This window comes from Magnolia sinica, chromosome 7, assembly GCF_029962835.1.
Source record: "Magnolia sinica isolate HGM2019 chromosome 7, MsV1, whole genome shotgun sequence".
In the NCBI taxonomy this organism is placed as follows: Eukaryota; Viridiplantae; Streptophyta; class Magnoliopsida; order Magnoliales; family Magnoliaceae; genus Magnolia; species Magnolia sinica.
Genome location: NC_080579.1, coordinates 93893330 through 93912988, shown reverse-complemented (window position 1 = coordinate 93912988; position 19659 = coordinate 93893330). Strand labels below are relative to the sequence as shown.

At 39.7% G+C, this 19659-nt stretch overlaps 1 protein-coding gene across 2 annotated transcripts in view; it reads right to left on the bottom strand.

The window, feature by feature from the left end:
* Positions 1 to 422: 422 nt before the first annotated feature.
* LOC131251763 (nuclear pore complex protein NUP107) overlaps positions 423 to 19659 on the bottom strand; it is a 34493-nt gene continuing 15256 nt past the window's right edge. For both annotated transcript variants that reach the window (XM_058252701.1, XM_058252700.1), the window contains exons 9-24: positions 19396 to 19494; positions 14049 to 14281; positions 13889 to 13946; positions 12317 to 12405; positions 12071 to 12202; positions 11793 to 11915; positions 11547 to 11645; positions 11265 to 11456; positions 10659 to 10833; positions 10076 to 10232; positions 9353 to 9555; positions 7289 to 7430; positions 7058 to 7218; positions 5035 to 5151; positions 4775 to 4879; positions 423 to 786 (exon numbers count right to left, since the gene is read on the bottom strand). In XM_058252701.1, coding sequence (XP_058108684.1) covers positions 4802 to 4879; positions 5035 to 5151; positions 7058 to 7218; positions 7289 to 7430; positions 9353 to 9555; positions 10076 to 10232; positions 10659 to 10833; positions 11265 to 11456; positions 11547 to 11645; positions 11793 to 11915; positions 12071 to 12202; positions 12317 to 12405; positions 13889 to 13946; positions 14049 to 14281; positions 19396 to 19494 — 2058 coding nt within the window. In that variant the 3' untranslated portion in view covers positions 423 to 786; positions 4775 to 4801. The remainder of the gene's footprint in view (positions 787 to 4774; positions 4880 to 5034; positions 5152 to 7057; positions 7219 to 7288; positions 7431 to 9352; positions 9556 to 10075; positions 10233 to 10658; positions 10834 to 11264; positions 11457 to 11546; positions 11646 to 11792; positions 11916 to 12070; positions 12203 to 12316; positions 12406 to 13888; positions 13947 to 14048; positions 14282 to 19395; positions 19495 to 19659) is intronic.

Sequence of the window (19659 nt, the reverse complement as noted above, 5' to 3'; positions counted from 1 at the left end):
GGGCTTTAATCGAATGTGCGCCTGTTACTATTGAAAACTTTGGTCGACTCATCCATGCTCCACGTGGCATAGATGCAGGCCAATCTAGACCATTGGAAGCTGGCTCAGCCAGACTACACTGTCATACAGCCCATCTCTCCCACCAACACACCACTTGGGGAGGACATCTGACCCGTACCGAAAACGTGGGGCCCATCATGAAGAACACCCATATGAAAATCAGGCGGATCCAGCCATTAGGTTGGCCACACCGATATTTGATCCAGACCGTCGCATGTCCATCGATTACAACAGCTTGGCCAACATGATGAGCTGACGGTCCTGATTCTTGTGCCAGGCGATCATCATCATGGGCCCCACCATTTTGCATGGTACCTTGTCCTACACAAGTTGTGTCATGACAGGTTAGCATACAGACGCAGTAGAGGAATTCTAGCATGTGTTGTAGCCATGGGATGTAGGCCCACCTACAACGCCTCCCATTAAAATAAAATTAAAAGATGGATTCACTAGTATATTGAGACAAAAACAGGGGGCATATTTGTCTTTTTCATTACCACTCATGATACAACAAAACACTCCCTTAGCCTACATCAGATTTTTTTGTTCCCCCTAATCTTCAATCCATAGTTGTATTTTACTTGCATAAACCTCCGGCCATGGTGGGTGGACCGCCTTTCGATCTCATCCGTCGATTGCAAATTTTGTTCCGCTGTGTGTTTTCCTCGCCCAAACATGCAAGAAGCTCCTCAGTTCTGCATTTGGCCATGCATTCCAATGCATTCCCTGTCTAAGGACAATGAAAAGAATGTTACAAGGGAAGAGAGAAACACTAAGAACTCTCCAAAATTCATGGGTCTCAGTTTAGATGCATCATGAACTAAAAATTACACTTATTTGATTATTGGACCATCAGATCTGGGGACATATATTGGACAATTATAAATGATAAATGTCTAATGGTCCAACAAGTGTCAACGAATCAGAGGTTAGGATTTCAATCAACCAATTTGATTTTGGAAATGTGATGCAGCTACAGTGGACTCTACAACTTTTTTTAAGTCATGCATGCCATGTGTACAATCTCTGAGCGCCTGCGTATCAAGCAGGCTGCCAGAGGATCATAGAAAGGTCCCTTGTTAGACCCTACATATTTAAGCTGGTCATGAAAGCTCTTACCGACATGCATGCGGCACACCCCTTTACCAGGTCTTCTGTGGATGGGTCCCACATAGAGAGAGGTTTGCTCATTGCTGATTCCATGTGTGTAGAATAGGCATCCACACGTGGGCAAACATGCATGAAACGTGTGTGAGATCAGACCTTTACATAATGTTGAAAATAATGATTATATATTCATCTAAAACATATTGTTTGGATTCATGTTGGTAGTTAAGGCATGAGTTTGACACCAGCTGCCAACCTGACGCAACCATCCTTCATCCAGGACGAGCACCGGCGATGAAAGCATTAAACTCCCACAAGCTCAATGTGACAAACTATTACATAGGTGGATTACAATCAATGAGATAAGGGTACATGAAAGATATGAAAGGACACAGAGGAACAGTTTCAAGAGAAGAAACGAGACGGGGAAGTTATCCTTTGTTTCGCTATGGCAAATAATCTAGCTTTAGCAAACACATACTTTATAAAGACATGAATATTTAATAATTTTCAAAAGAGGATCATATATAAGCCAAATAGATTTCTTTCTACTTAGAAAGAAAGAATGATCAATATGCATGGACTGCAAGGTGATGTCGGGAGAGAGCTTAATTGCACAACATATGTTAATGGTTATGAATGTTTACATTATGAGTGCGGAGGTACAGGTCATTTCGTATACCAGTGCATGGCAAATACTCACGGGAAAGCATTAGTCATGGGTGAGTCAAATGAAAATGCGGGTGACATGGGTGATTATGAAGTTGAGGAATATCACCCAAAGATAGACGCTAGTGATTATGAAGAAAAACCAGAGGCTGTACCATTGGTTGTAGTTAGATGTGCTTTAGCACAAACCAATGAGAGTGATGATTGGCGCAAAAGCACAATTTTCTATACGTTTATCAAGAGTGGTGACAAAAATTGCAAAGTCATCATGGATAATGGTAGTTGCACCAACATGGTCTCAGCTAGCATAGTCTCACTCGCTTGGGTTTGAAGCCCATCCCACAACCTCAACCCTACAAGGTTTCTAGGGTTGACACATCTTCTACGCCCATGTCCCAACAGTGTTTAGTCCCCATCCAGATCAGTTCATATAAAGACATATTGTAGTGTGATGTTTTACCTATGGATGTAAGTCACATCATTCTAAGCAGGACATAGTTATACGATAGAGATGTCACGATTTTTTGTCACTCGAATGTGTGTACATTTAGACATGAGGGCAAGAAAATCAAGATTAATCGGTTGCCACCCAAGAGCCACACGGACAAGGCTAGGGATGTGAAAATGAGTGAGTCAAAGAAGGAGAGAAAAGAAGAAGATGAGAAACCACTTCCCTGGGCTTCACGCTCTCTTCCAATTACTGGAAGTCGAAGACGAAATCGTCAGAAGCAAAAACTCTCTTTCTTTTCATAAACATAATATAGCATCCCCTAGGTTTAGGGCAAAACACCCTTATAAATTCATAATTACATGAAATGACTAAAATACCCCTACTAAAAAAAAAAAAAAAAAGAAATTCACACACAAAATTGTGGGCGCAGTGTCTCAAAACTCAAGTAAATAAAATGTTTATAAACTAAATTCAAATCCAAGAAGCCGGATGGACCCCGATGATAGCGCAATGAAGGTGGGCCGTGACAATCCGATGGTCTGATCACATTATCCCCACGATCCAACAGTCCAAATGTCTCCTTTAAGCAACTTACACATATCACGAACATGTGCAATGTCTTCAACCTCTAGAGACACGGCCTGTACCCGTCATCTAACCACATTGACATGGGTAACGTACGCCTCCTGCGTTGATATACTCTGAATGGTCTGGTGTCCGCATCACTAGTGGGTCAAATTAGAGAAGATTAGGCGAGATTTGCCATCGCAAGGGGTGGGAGAAAACCATAAATTTCACCTATTAAAGTTGGAAGGAGTGTGAAAGCCGTTAGAGTTAATGAATATAGCATTGTCAAGTAAATAGATTAGGAGATTTAGGGTAGAAGAGAGTAGTTTATGGATTAAAGTGTTGGGTAGAAAGTATGGGATCAAGGAAAGGGGTGGTAAATGGACAAAATCTGCTTCTTTGTATAGGGCTTCATCACCATAGAAATCAGTGAATTCATTAAGATATAAGGTGTGGTAAGGGATGGGATTCTCACTAGATGATGGCAAGAAGATTTGTTTCTAGGAAGACTAGTGGTTAGGGGATCAAAAGCTAAACGTTATTTTTCCTCGTCTAGCAATAATTACCTTAGAGCCGAATATCTTAGTTGAATGTTGTTTTTCAAGACACGGAGATGAAATTATTTGGGTGCCTCCTTGAAGGAGGAATTTGAGAGATGATGATGGAAGAGTTGGTCAGGTTGTTAGAAATGCTTACAAGTTGCCATCCCATCTATCTCGAAGTCAGATTCAATGGTGTGGCTTAAAGAAAAATCTAGAAAATTCTCAATAAAATCTTTTTATATGATGATCGAAGGGGGACAAAGTGTGCAGTTCGAGTGTCATACGGTTCATGTTTGGCGCTATGGTGCTCTTTCAAAGTTGGCAGCTTTTGCATGGTTAGTGGGGAGGAATTAAGTGCTCACGGTTGATAACTTGCGAAAGCATCAAATGATTATTCCAAATATTTGTCCATTATGTTTTCGAGCTGAGGAATTGATCGATCATCTTTTCATTCATTGTTATTTTGCTTCAAACATTTGGGTGGGATTCTTCAATCTGTTCAAAATTGCATGGGTTGTTCCAAATTCGAAAAATCAGTTCTTTTTAGCTTGGCAGGGAGGGGGGAAAAGGTAAATTCGAGAAGTGGGTCTGACATTTGAGTTTGCTAGTTGGGTTATGAGCATTTGGTTGGAAAGAAATGATCGTCGTTTCAAAAATCAAAGGGGTCATCTCTCGGAACTTCTAAAATAGGGTGAAATTGAATGTAATGGAGTGGGCGCAAGCAACTAATGTATTAGCTTTTGATCAATTTCATGCTTGTTGGTCAGAGTTGTAATGGGTATTTTGGTTGTGATTGTTTTTTTTATTCTTATATTTTTTGGCTTCGGCCTTTTTTCAATAAAATGATTATTGTCTAAAAAAATGTGGCACATGAAGGGCATTTGAAGATAAGGGTAGCACATGCTGCAAATTGCACATTGGGGTGTGTGACATATTAAAACGTGGATCCCCAAAAGATGGACGATGGCACATGTTGCACATGTGTGGTGCTTTAAGATAGATGGCAGTATGTGTTGTTAGAAGAAGCATGGTGGCACATGTGACTACCATGGGGTATTTTATAAAAAGAGGGGTCATTTACTCTCATTTTTCTCAATTTTTTGGAAATGACATTTCTTAAGTCTGAACAAGGAACCAAAATGGGACACCTTTTATGATGTGAAGGGGGAAACGAAAATAGCATTTCCAAGAAATTTACAAAAACAAGCAACAAAAATGCCATTTTCATGGAAATGACATTTCCACAATTTATAGTTCAACAAATCCAAACAGGCTCTTAAGGGACTCTGGTACTCTGCCAATGTGATTACCTTTCCTATTTAATGAAGTCACATTATCCATTAACAAAATGATGAAAAAGATAATGACAAGTAATTACCCGAATGAACACATTGGATACCCGGCTTTAGGAATCATCCACAAAGACTTCCTCTTGCAAATCCATCTTTGCTATTGAATATTCCCTCTCAAGTGATAAGAATTCCTGGAGAACAAAAGCAGTTCCACATGTTCCATTGAATCTTTTGCATATGAAATTTCAGAAAAGATGCAGAGAAATGGAGAGCCCAATTATGGCTAGGGTGCATGTGACTGTGTTTGTGAGTGCTGTAAGAAACTGAAGTGCAATGGATTGCATACCTGCAATTGATGCTGACTAAACAGATGGATCAACCCAGGCTCGGGTGAAGCAACTAACTCAATCAATTCATCATGACCCTCAATTGAATCACCTGATTCAGCAAGCGAAACAGAAACCTGCAAACATGACAAAAAGATAGAATTTTATGACCTGGTTTCTGTACTGTAAACCTAGGCATCCGTTTCAAGGCAGTAAAGTCGCAGCAACGTCATGCATGGACCTGCCTAAGCATCACATACCTTCCTGACCACCTAAAGCGAATCAGAATAAAGAAGAAGATGAAGAAAGCCCTAGGGCCTGGGGAGCGCATGGCGACTCGAGAGCAGAGAAGAAAGCCCTAGGGCCCAGGGAGCACGTACACACGCACACGCATTAGCCATGCATGCATGTATGTATGTGACTCAAGCAAACGCACATGCACACAAGCATGCCAGCAGATGCATGCACACTGGAGCTGGACACAAACTGAGCTAGCTTGGTTAGCTCGCTCAACTCAGCTTGACTCGAAAGCTAGGTTCAGGCCAAGTCGAGCTGTTTTTTTAGCTCAAAAAAAATTCGAGCCGAGCTCGACTTGAAGCAGGCATGAGCTCGATTTGGTTCGGGCCAGCTCAAGCTCAGCTCGATTTATAACTTAATATTATATATATAAGATTTTTTTAAAAAAAAAGGGCCCCCCAATACATTCATGAGATGATCCTAAGTTGTTACTGTCCTGTGCCTAAATTTCTGCCGGCATATTAGTCAAGTGGGCCACATGTATATGAGATATGGACTACCAGGAAAGTAACAACCACTCACAGGCTGCACTCAGCTTGCATGTTTTCCTCACCGTTCTCTCCTGATGTCATGACAGAGAGTCTTGGCACCGGCACACGTGCTACATGTCAGCATGTGCAGTGTGCCATGTTTGGCGCTTGAAGAAAGATGCGTTTGGAATCAATATTCCTCACTTGTACCGTTATAAATAAATAAATAAATAAATAAACCTCCTATTTTGACGAAAATCGATGGACTGCTTCCGGCCATCTCTCAACTCACATTTCCAAAAAAATTGACATTTCAGTCCAAAGTTTTGTTATTTCAGAACCCTCTTCTCCTCCAAAAATCTTTCCTCCTTTTGCAAGATTTTTCAGCCCCAGAACATTCTCTGAGCTTCCATTTCCATCTTTTTCAACAAAAACACATCTCCCGTTCAAACAGAAAACTCATAAAATGCCATTTTAGACAAATCAGAACAATTTTCTTGAAGAAAATCTATCTTTTTAGAACTTGAGCACCCTTCATGACTTCAATTTCAGCTTGTTTTACAAAATAGCTCCAGGCTCAAACTCGAACTCGGCTCGAGCTGGCCTGAACTGCTGACCAAACCAAGCCGAGCTGGGCACTACAGCTCGAAGACCAAACCAAGCTAAACTCAAGCTGAGGTACACTGCTGGCCGAACTGAGCCAAGCTTGACTCGGTTCAGCTCGGTGACCAGCTCTAGTGCGCACACTAACAACAATTATCCAGCAAAATTCTTCTTACCTAATCCCAGAGAAATTTCCTGTGGGACCCAAATGTTCCTGCCTATTATCACCTACAAACTGTCAAGCAGGAGTCTATGGTCTTACCATCCATTCTGTGCGCCTTACTTGGATGAATGTGATCATCCAAGAGGGGTGATTTAGGGTCATGTACAAGCCATGGGCCCCTCCTATTCAATGGTCCAACAAGATCGTAGATGGCCCACCTGGGCCTTAGAGGACTGCACCATAGACTAGGGCTGTCAACGGGCCGGGCCAGGGGTTGTTAGGCCTGAGCCTGGCCCATTGACAGCCCTACCATAGATGAATTTGTATTGCATCCTTGCTCTATGCTGCAATTGCAAATGCATATGGGGATAATGCATATGGGGATGATTATCGTGGCCCTAGGAGAACAGAAGTTACTGTGCTCACATATCTTGTGCTGAAAAAGTGGCACATGTCTGTTTTTATATAAGGAAATCAGTTGTTTACAACTTACTAGTCAAAAAGGGGTACCTGCAGACATCGAAGAACGAGTTCTGGAAGACAACACCTACGACAGAGGCCCCTCACAACATAAGTTGCAGGATTCATCAGGGAACCATTAGCATCCGAATACCAAGCATCCAGGCAGGATATCTCCAATGTAACTCCAGCTTGAAATCGAGGCAGCTCACCTGCACTCGCGGAATCAGTACCAGTAAAAGAGTAAATCCAAACATTCAACTGGCAACCACATTTCAGTACCTTTAAAGCCAGCTGCCATGACAGTGGCTAGAACACCACCATCATTCATTTCATGCAGTCCGAGCCCATCGCCTTTCTCAGCTAAGCAGCGGAGTACTACCTCAATACAGTAATTGTCTCTTGCAGAAATGGTGACACTAACCTGACAATTCAAGCATCGCAAATGACAGTCAATGACATTGGAGAAGTACCTTTTTTTAAAAGGCAATGACCTCATAATAATAATAATAATAATAATAAATCTACGTATATATGCATGCCATGAAATGATATGCAGCACATATATGGGCGAGGTTTCCCATGCCACATGCACCTCCACTGTTGGGCACAAATGCTACCCAGCATGTGTGTGGGATATCTATATCATGCATATATTGGTCTGCCAGGGATAACTTGGCCCAATGAATCAATGATCAGGTTGGTCGACTCACCAGGCAGACCATGCATGTACAGTGGCCTTGAGCAGGTGGCAATCTCTTTTAACCACCAATGTTCTCATGTGCGTGTGGCCGCATGATCAGTTGATCGGGAAAACTTGCTTAAACAGTGCGAAAATCATTAAATAAAAAATAGGATTTTTTTTTGGAATCTGTTGGGGGTATATAGTTGGGGATTGGATTTCAACCATTCCTCTCCAGTTTTTTATGAATCAAATCCCTAATTTTGGAAGAAAATCCAGAAAGGGGAAAAACATACATGAAGAATAGTGTGAAAATCAGGAAAAAAAAAAAAGTATGAAATTTGATTTCTTTTAGAATTTTTTGGGGAATCTAGTTGGGGAGTGGTTTCTTCCAATTTTGAAAAAATATATATATATATATTTAAAATTTCGAAATGCAAAAAATAAAAATAAAATAAAATAAAAAATTTAAAAATTTAAAACAATTATACTGTTTCATGAAACCGTATTCATTTTTTTCTATTTAGAGATGAATGTTGATGAGTGATCTGTTGCAATTTTTTATTAAAAAAATTATTTTTTAGAGTTTTAAAATTTATGAAAAAGAAAAAAGAAAAAAGAAAATTGTCTACTTTTAAAATGTAATTATCTTATTTAATAATTATGTATGCACATACAGATGGATGTATGATGTGTGTGTGTGTAGATGTGGATGTGTGCATCGATGGATGGATGAATGGATGTGTTATGGATGGATGGATGGATGGATGGATGTGTTGTGCATGTATGGATGGATCATGGATGCATGTTTGTATGCATGTTGGATGGATGGATGGACATGCATGGATGGGTGGATAGACATGGATGATGTATGTGTCTTCGTGGATGGATGGAAGGATGGACTAGTGTGTGCATGTATGCATGCTTGGATGGATGGATGGATCATGCATGTGTGCATGTAGGTATGCATACATGGATGGATGGATTTATGGATCATGTGTGTGTGCATGGATGGTTGGATGGATGTATGGAATGATGGATGAATGGTTGGACAAATGGATGGATCCTGTATGTGTGTATGGATGGATGGTGGATAGACAAACATGCATGGATGTATGTATGAAGGTGTGCATGCATGGATGTATGTATGAGTTTTCTTCATTAAAAACAATTTGAAGCGATTATTGTGTTCCTAATGATATTAACCCATTTTGGTTATTACTATTACATTGATTTTTTTATGATATCACATGCTTTAGGCCCCTATTAACTGGAAACTTATTATTTATGTATGGTTCCTTTTTGCAAAAAAAAATTATTCCTAAATATGTGTATTTTAGAATCTCCTAAAGTTTCGCTGAAAAATTCCACCATTTACCCATGTTTCCCCAATGTTTTCCTCAGTCAGCGATACATTTCTGGGCATCAGTGATATCAATAGATGTTTCTGTATGTCCGGTCAGCGATATATGTAACAATACCAATACTATGAACATTGGCGATACCGATAATATCTGCGATGCTATCGATAATATTGCCAATATTTGGAACACTGGATAGCACGCAACCGATACCCCAGTAACAGCAAATTTCTAATTGGCATCATAAACCTTGGAAATGACTAGTTGTTGTCTGATTATGGAATCATCTAGGGAAGAGCATACCATTAATTGGCGTTTCAACACAACTTCTTCACTGACTGAAGAGTAGAGTGCGCTAGTCAACGTAGTGCATGAGGTAGCATCTGGACACATGCATTCACCAGAGGGTAGGCAGAGCATTGCCGTAGCATGTAACTCAATGAACAAAAGATCCGTTGATTCAAATGGATTATTTTGAGCCGCAGTCAGCCAAGGACTTCCTTCTCCTGTAAAAGGAAGCTAAATGATAAAAATAAGAGCACTTCATTTGAACCCAGATAAACTACACCCAGCAAGCGATCATAATCAATAGGATTTCACTGAGTCCGACAATCACAGGCAACCCATCAGGTCTTTCTCACCCGTTACAAGCAGCCTAGACAGTTCACCTGGGTGGTTCAGGTTGGGCCAGGTCTAAAAGTTCAGGCTGGTTAGCAATCGGGCCATGCCAAGGTCAAGGCCATTGGTATGTTGGGTTGGCCCACCACCACAAATATAACAGTGCTAGTGTATATTAGCATGCATCTTAATTAAATATCATTAGAAATGGCATATCAGGCTGGCTCAGGCCACTTTTTCTTTTTATCTAGCTGACCTCAAGCCTAGAAAAATTGGCCCATCTCAGGCTCGGGGCTAGGCATTATATTATTGCATGGGAGTTGGGCTCAGCACCTCAACCTAATCATTAGATTCCCTTTGCATGCAGAATGATGGAAAACAGCATTTTTATGATTTTTATGAACTCACTTAGCAACAGTGACAATGATGAGTTTAGCGTTTCCCTAGCTGCGGCACTAGCTCTCTCTCTTTCTTCTATAGACAGATCAGGTGGAGGAACTTCCGCATTCTCCAAGTCTGCTTTAAGCCAGTTTCGGTATGTTGCATCACAAGAGTAATAATCTCTCTGTTCAATGAAAAAACAACAGAAACTAGCAACTGGGATTACACTTCACTAAGAATCCAGCAATATCCAACAATTCAGTGGTTAACAGGAAGAGTCAATGGCCCAAGCTTCCAGGCCTAGCCTGCCACAGTTCAGGCTGGGCCTCATTTTGGGCATGCGGGCCACGCCTGGCCTAATTTTCAGGTCCATGCCTGGGCTCTGACATTAACAATATTTTTCTATACAAGCCCGGCCTTAACCCCAGTCCAGGCCCATTTCTTGCTATCATGGCCCGGTACATACCTGACTTTAAGGCCCATGGTCCAGTGAAGTCCTAAAGTTAAGCCCAATGAATAAGCAGGCTCATCCCAGCCAGATCCTGGCCCATTGACAACCCTAGGAAGAGTATCTTAGAAAAGATAATGATTTCCAGAAACCGAAGGATACCCAATCTTTAAACTCATGAAGGTTTTCAGAAACATCATGCTCGTCGAGGGAAAGAAGAGCATCTGTCGGCTGTTTCAAAGGCTCGGCAAGGAAGCTAAGTAACATGTGTGCTCCTATTGGCATTTTAGGAACCCTCCACATGGATATCAGAGCAAATTCCCTGAACAACATGTTACTACAAAAGGCACAGAAGAGATTAGAATTCTCACAGACAAAAAGGTAGCAAAATGACAAGCAGAGAGAGAAGACAAATGGAATGAGGCACTACTTGTATTATGTTTCAGTATATATGGGCCTGCCATGGGCCCCTGGTTTGGCTGTGGGACTTTGGGCCTGTTAGTTTTATGTTATTTCTTAGCTTGTTTTTTTTTTCCCTGTTTCCAACTTTTGCCCTTTTACTTAGGGGTGTTTTATGTAATTTGCACATTGTCTTATAAATACAATAAGGTTGGATGTCCAACCCTACTAGTCTTTCCTTTCTTTCAAAGCTTTCCAACTTTACATGGGAGCAGAGCAGCATGTCTCATGACATTGTACAGGAAAATGTTTGAAAGGGAAGCCATTGTCGAGAAGAATAAAGGATATATGGAGTCAGGAATAAAATACCCATGCATCAATGCCCTCATAAGAAGCTTGCCATTTATGACCTCCGAATCATTGATAGTCGATGGTGGAGTGAAGCAAAGCCACTGAATTGCCATAGCTTTCTGAAGGCTCTGTAACCGGTGCTGCTCAGCAACATCGGATGACTTCCCATCAGATTTACCAGATTTGATTTCTCGGGACCTTGAAAGAACCCTTTCATGCAGAATGAAGAAACAAATCAGATTGTTCTGAATTCATCAAGCTTTAAAATAAGAACTAGAGCTCCTGAAAATATGGACAAACCTATCAATAATATCTTCAAAACAACCTTTTGAATCATCCCCAGGAGAGAACGGTAAGTACTCCATTGCAGAAAGGAAAAGTTTATATTTGACATGCACACTGTTAAAAGACAAAACACATCGTTATGCAACATGCAACATAAAACCCAAAAGGATAGAAAGCAATGCTCTGAAAATGACATTCCATTCTAAAAAAGGCTTATAAAGAAATATCTAACTATTTCTGGAAATGTAATAGAACACTTACCTATCATTGAGCCTTAGTTCCATCATGTGCACAAAGAGATCAATGCAAAGATGAGGTGCAAGTTGAGAGGCATAAATCCCAACCAGCTCCTCGTGCTGCTTGGAAAACAAGAACATGGCATACCTGAAAATCATTTGCCAACAGTGTAATTGAAAAACTGGTGCCAGAATCCCTTAAAGCTTTGACAGAATTTGATGAATGGGAGGGCAGGATAACATCATCAGAGATTACGTGGACATGTCATGTTACTTGTTTTGGGAGGGAAAAAAACTACTCACATGTGAAGAATGAGATCACCGACTGTCATAAGCTTCTCCTTGAAAGCATCCTTTACTTCATCAGCAATTAGATATCTAAGAACAAGCACCAGATGTGCACCAAAGCGGATCATCTGAGGATCGCCATGAGGCCTGAACAAAATAGTATGTACATATGTCAATGCAGCTCCATGATCAAAATAGAGGTGTGCTTAGCCAAGCAAAAGAGTTATGTCGACCACCATAAATGCCCCATTACGGCATTACCTGAAAACATTTTGATCATCGTCTGAAGGTGATATCCATGACCATAAAAGGTCTAGCAGATGTGATATTTCTCCTACCATAAGGTTCATCTATCACAAGATCAGGTAAGATATAAGGGGCCAAAGACAGATGCATAAGAAAGACACAAATCTGAATAAACGTGATAAATTGGGAAGAACAATATTATTAAAAAGTTTCTAAATAATACGTGCCACGTGCTTTAAATGAGAAGATATTGCAGCCAATGTGTAATGGAACAAGGTTTTGTGCTTGCCACCATCAAATAAATGGTGCCGATCAATCCAATACATGCGTGAGGTCCATGTGTGTAAGCCAATATTGTCCAAGCCACACACCCCATTACAGGGCAGTCAGGTCAGATTTTGGAATCGGTTCTGGATTCAACCCTGGGTCTAGAACCAGGTGATCCAGATTTAGATTTGGATCTGGTTCCATACCAGAAACATGCCTTTTGTAAGGTTCTCAAATAATAAATATAATTAAATAAAGGATAAAACTAGAAATCATATAATCAAGCACATGAGCCAAGCCAATTTCTAATCGGATCTTAATCATTGGACCCAAATCCGGCCCTATAATAACTGGGGCCAAAATCAGGATTCAGATATGATTGAACCGAATTGGATACTTCACGTGTCCCTGAATCTGGGTACACATTGACCGCTGTACCCCATTCTAGAGGATCGTAGTCCCAAGATACCACTGGTCTATGTCTTAACCAGTGTTTTAAATACCTTCACCATGTAGCGTGTAGCTTACACTACATAGCATAGCCTCGCCTTAACACCACATAGCTTATGAAAATAGCTTAAGTCACATGTAACCTATGCAACATGCTAATTTTGCATATGCTACACGCTACATAAACTATTTCAATGATTTGTTACATTTTTCATTTTTTTAATAAAAATTAGTTAATCTTTTCAATGATATTAGTAAAAGATTAACAAAAGTATTAAATCTATAGGTTGCTCTTTCTTTAACTTTATACTTAATTTGGCCTATTTTTCCTATTATTTTAGGCCGTGTTTGGTTGCACCTGCACCAAATGTCATTAAATCTCATTATTAATCATACTAATTTAGTGCAAAATATCATGAAATGTCATGATATTGGGCAAAACCAAGCACAGCCTTAACTAAAAATCTAGAAGTGGCATATAGCTTATTCTACATGCTATATAACTTAAGCGTCAAGATTCCGAGGGGTGAGCGCTACACTATACATTATTTATAACACTGGTCTTTACTGCAACATTAACCGGATGGTTAAAAGGACATGGTAGGTGGTCCGTAACCAATGGGCAAAATCAGATGGTTAATCATCTGAACAGTGTTATTCCAGCCTACATGTCATAGTTTGAACAGTATGGAGATGTATGCCATGTGCACAGCAGATGGGTAGCCACCTTTTAATAAATGCTGGAAAATGCATACAAAGCATGATTTCTATGTAATTATTCTCTTCAAAACTAAGTAAATTTTCTAGCAAATGAAATTAAGTCCTTACCTAAGTAAAATTTGATCCTCGTATCTAACATGAGATTCTTACCTCAATTTGCCGATGCTGTTCTTTGCATGCTCGAGAAACAGCTTCATGTACCACATCGCTAAACCAAGCAAATAGACAAATCAGATATCCATCAAAACCTCTGGAAGTGAGAAAAGGAAAAGGGAAGACAAAACAACCAAACTCGATGCTATAACTCTACCCCGAATGAAGTTTCTGGAGCAGAGCAGAAATATCCCGCGGTTGTTGATCAAGAACATGGCATGGCCAACCTTCTGGACCAACAGAAGGCTGCAAAGTCTGGTCTCCTTGTCGAGATCCATCCATGGCATCAGCATAATTTTTCAACTGTTCCAATCTACCTGGATGGAACCGAGCCAATTCTAAGTCTAGCTGGATGTCAAGCCATGACTTTGCCATTGCCCAGCATGCTGACTGGAAAAAAAAATATGCCGTGTTAGATTCAAAAAGGAAACATATAAAGTGTAAAAACAATATAGAATCAAATTGCATATATCAAATAGAAAAGATTTCCCAAACTGAAAAATAATATAACAAAAAGAGAAATTAAGTTCAGGGTCACTTATAGAGCCTCTACATAAATGCTTGTTACATAAAAAATCAACTCAACATCATAATTCAGTAGAAAGGAATAAAAGGTAGTTCAACTGCTACCATATAGGTCTCACTAATTTACTGATGTAAACTTAATTGACAAGAGAGGAGAGAAAAAAGAGATAAGTTGAGAGAGAGGGATTAGGGTTTGGTTACATCCACACACCCCACCCCTCTTGTTTTTATATTAAAATAAAAACAAAAGCTAAAATACCAACTACGTCATTTAATAACAAAAGCAATAATACCACTACGTCCTAAACAGTAATGGCTAGAAGATACAGATATGTGGGGGCCATGTAGTAGTATGACCCACATCTGTTAACACTCCCCCCTCAAGCTAAAGCATATATATCATCTTTCTTTAGAGGTAACTGAAAATTTATTAAGAAACCACAAAGGAGGGAAACATATCTAAGTGAGTACGCCTTAAAGATTTAGTGAACATATCTGCCAACAAATCTTGAGACTTGAAGAATAGTATGCAAGTTTCCTTGCTAGCCACTTTCTCCCGGGTAAAGTGGCAATCTACTTCAATGTGCTTGATTCTCTCATGATAGATATAATAATTGGCAATGTGAAAAGCCACTTGATTATTACAATACAACCTCATGAGATTATCGACCAAAAACCCAAGCTCACACAATAACAACTTTAACCAAATGAGTTCACACGTTGCGTGGGCCATTGCTCTATATTCTGTCTCAGCGCTTGAATGAACGGCAAGCCCAATCTACATCAAAATACCCTTCTACTCAAAGATGGTCTCATTCAACTTACAGAGAATACAAGACTAAGAGCTCCCTTTAAATACCTAAGGATGTAAAGCACGACCTCTAAATGAGACACAAGGAGCTTGCATGAACTGACTAGAGACAGACGGTTTTATCAAAGGGCTCTATGGGGCATACCATGATGTATATGTTTTATCCACACCGTCCATCCATTTTTCCATATAATTTTAGGGGATAAGACCAAAAACTAAGAACATCTAAGGCTCAAGTGGGCCACACTACAACAAACTGTGGAAATTGGGTGCCTACCATTGAAAACTTCTTGGGGCCACAAAAGGCTCTGATCAAGCTGATTTTTGTGCTTTCCCTTCATCCAGGTTTATGTGACCTTGTGAAGAGGTTGGATGGCAAATAAACTTCATAGTGGACCCCGTGAAGGTTTTAACAGTAGTTGTTCCATTCCCACTGCTTTCTGTGGTGTGGTCAACTTGAGCTTTGGATGTGCCTCATTTTTTTGGGATCATACTCTAGAATTATATAGAAAAGTTGATAGGCGAGTGTGGATCTAACACATAAATCATTATGGGCCCAAAGAAGTGTCACACGTTAAAAGTGTGGTTGTGTATTACGCAAAGGCGAAATCTTATCACGCAAGGCAATTTTGGATTTTTCAAAAATACTCCGTGAAGCACAATCTAGATTCACCATTAAGCTAGACCTCCATCTCTGAAAAAAATCTGCAAAAATTATGAAGCGCTTTCCACGTTCGATGTTAACAAACAACACTAAACACCAAGCGTTTTTCGAATTCCTCATTAAGTAAAAAAATTTAACATTAACAAACAGACCCTAAGAGTGTTCGAAATTTGTTGTAAAATGATCTAGGAGAGTTTTGGTAATGAGAAGTGTGGAAAATGAATTTAAATAGGGGGGGAAAAAAAAAAGTGGTCATTTTTCTACTGCTACAGGGGTAACAGTCGTTATGCCCCATAACAGCTGATACGGTCCCAAAAAACCAATTACCCCGTTTCACCCTCATATCGTGTAATGGTCAAGATGGTTACCTACATGTATCGGCCTTTACGATCATATCATAACAGATACAAAACACCTTGCTCGTAACCATATAGGATTTCGCCAAAGAATCTAAGGAAACAGGGAAGATCAACGCATTAGTTGTAAGGGGGAAAGAAGTAGAACCCACAAACATTTCAAAAACATTTAAACAAATGTTGCAGGAGTTCAAGGAGACTATGCCTGATGAACTTCCTAACGAGTTGCCATTCGTCTGTGTTATCCAGCACCACATTGATCTTATCCTAGGGGCATGTCTGCCTAATCGCCCACATTATTAGATGAGACCAAAAGAATGTGAGATCTTGCAGGGACAACTAGAGGAATTGATCTATAAGGATCTAGTGAGGGAGAGCACGAGTCTGTGTTGTGTCATCCCTATTAACGCCCAAGAAGTTACAAGAGTCTAATGCCAAGCATAAGGAAAAAGCTGATAAACACAGGCGCCAGAAGATCTTTGAAGTAGGTAATAATGTGCTAGTTCACCTACACAAGGAGGGGGTTTCTGACTAGGACATATAACAAGTTAAAGAATGAGAAGATGGGTCATGTTCCGAAACTCGGGAAAATCAATGATAAAGCCTTTATTGTTGATCTTCCCAAGGGCATGGAAATCTCATAGACTTTCAATGTGGCAGACATGCATGAGTATCATGAGCCGAGTCCGTTGAATAACTCGATGACAAGTTCTTTCCAATTGAAGGGGACTAATGTAGGACATGCCATTGATGCATTTTTTCACGGCTAGACCAAAAGAAGCCCAAAAGAAAGCAGAAGTAGCCAATCAAATCCGGGCCCAGTCCTACGTAGGGCATAACATAACTGGGCCCGAGACGTGTCTGGCACAAAGAAATTCATTCCAGATAAGGATAAATTGTCGTTCAAAGCGTAGACTGTAGATTAGTAGTAACGTTTGATCCGTGCATCGTCACGAAACGCACAACCTATCGTTCTTTATGTAACGATGCTTCTAGGGTCAACCCACCTGCTACATTGGCCAAATTCATTCGTTTCACCAAAAAACTCACTTCCAAATCCAATACTACGATTTTTAGGAAAAATTTTACTGTTTTTAAAATTTTCTGTTTTCGTTGTTTTTCAGAGTTTTAGGAATTCACGTCTTTTAGAAGTTGCTCGTAATTAGGCTGAGAATATTCCAGTAACGTTTATCTAGACTGTCTATTATTAGCAAATTAGGCTTTAGAAGAGTTTTGCTATTTTGGGTAATTTCGAATTAGAGTCTGGGTTTTCTTTATTAGTGGTGTAATCGAGAAATCATAGACACATTATTCAATAACATACCTCAATTTTCTCTCTTATTTTCTTGTGGACTCAAGAACTCTCCTTGTGGATTCAAGGTTTTAATCACTTAAGGAAGACGATGATCTTTCTCTTATTGTTTCACGCTCTTCCCCGCATCATTACCAATAGTCAAAAACCAATTTCTTCCAACGAAACATCCGAACGCCACAATTTTTTGTTGAGCCCCATAGTGCCACAAGAAGGACGTATAGAAATTGGAGGGAGCCTCATAGAAGGAAAGAGTTGAAGAAAGATTTAACTGAGGATTGACCCTTATCTTTAAGACAAATCATACTATCATTTTCTCCTTGTACATGAATGCAAGGATTAAGCCGTTGAAGAATAGTAACAAACTCCTTCACTTTTTCATCTATCAAGTCCGTACGACAATGCGGGTCCACACTATTTCATCACCCCTCCAAGTGAAGCATTTAGAGATTGAGATGTTCTCCTCAACGGATGGGCGAGCAAGTCTTGGGAACTCACACTTGAGAGGAGATGCTCCACACCACACATCCTCCAAAAAAATGGATTTTATCTCCATTTCCAATCGAGAAGCCCACCCCTTTCATGAACCTATCATGAACACTAGATATTTTAAACCCACACTAAACTCTTCCATTTTTACCCTTCAAATAGAGAATGGATGTTTTATTACTTGCATTTTATGGCATTTGAATGATATAAACTCATTTTGGATATATGCATTGTTTTTTTTTTCCCAGCAGCACATGGTTTAGGCCTCTATAAAATGGAAACTTATTACATGTAGTTATTTTTTGCAATATTTTGATTCCTAAAATGTGTAAACATGTGTCTTTTAACATCTCCTAAAGTTCCATTGAAATTTTCCATATTTTTCCCAATGTTTCCCTCAAACAGCGATATATTACCAAAGTATTGCCGATATTGATACATGTTTCCATATCCCAAGTCGTCAATACATGTAAAGCTACTGATACCCTGAACATTCATACAGCATTATATACATGCCAAAATACCACAGGGGTAAAGATACATTCTTGAATATATAATTTTCGCCCTTTTTCAGATTTTTACCTTAATTCTTAGGCTTAAAAAGATTTCAAATGACATTAATACACAACACTCGTACTTTATCATTTTGGATAAGCTGATAAACTGCATAAATATATCACCACAACAAATAAAATCTCTTGAGGTATTGTCCTGCAAATGTCTTTCAGCAAATGCACAATAAATAAAATGAACTACCATGCCTCTTTATTGAATTAAAAAGTCAAGAAAAGAGGAAAACGGAAAGAGCAAAGGAGACGGCTGCCACATAGATACCCCATGTCCAGAGGGTTTGTAGCTTTCTAATATAAGATTTTCAGATCTAGAAAACGCACGAGCAGGTAACCTTACACGCATGCTAGCATGATTTAATCTAATTGCTGCATTACAATTAGATGGGAAGTGATCATGTACCAAGTGCATGGTAGCATTTCAATGCATCTTGTGGGAGCGCCACTAGATTTAATGATAATAAAATGCATGATTAAGTGAGTTTCAAACTTTCAAACCAAAGTCAACCATAACAAATGCATGGTAAGAAGTCATCATGCAACAATTAGATTAAAACTTACACATCTCCCACTAGATGCATCCTAGTGCCACCATGCAGTTTCTTTTTTTCCTTTTTAAGATTAAACTGCTTGATTTAAAAAACAAAGACAAACAAGGGCACCCCAAACAATGCTACAATGCTGTTAGCCCACTAGATCATTCCTCATATGTGTGCAACTATGCATAGTAGAACTAATGCCAACATGGCCTTCGCATGATTAATGGGTAAGGAAGCACCTCCCAGTCTGTACAGATAGGAAGCAAGCGCTTCAAGTTACTACATTGGGCAGCATAAACAGCGGTCTCGTATCTTCCACCGTCTTGTTCCGCAATTTTCTACAGCACAAAAATCCAACAAAAGAAACCCATCAGCTTGATGAAGAGACAGTCATCTGCAATAGTCTTTCAATCAGTGATTACTAGAACACCAGAGAAAATTGGCGAAAGTTATGATTCCATGATAAGAACAACGACCACAGTGTTGACTAGAAGGCCAGCCCT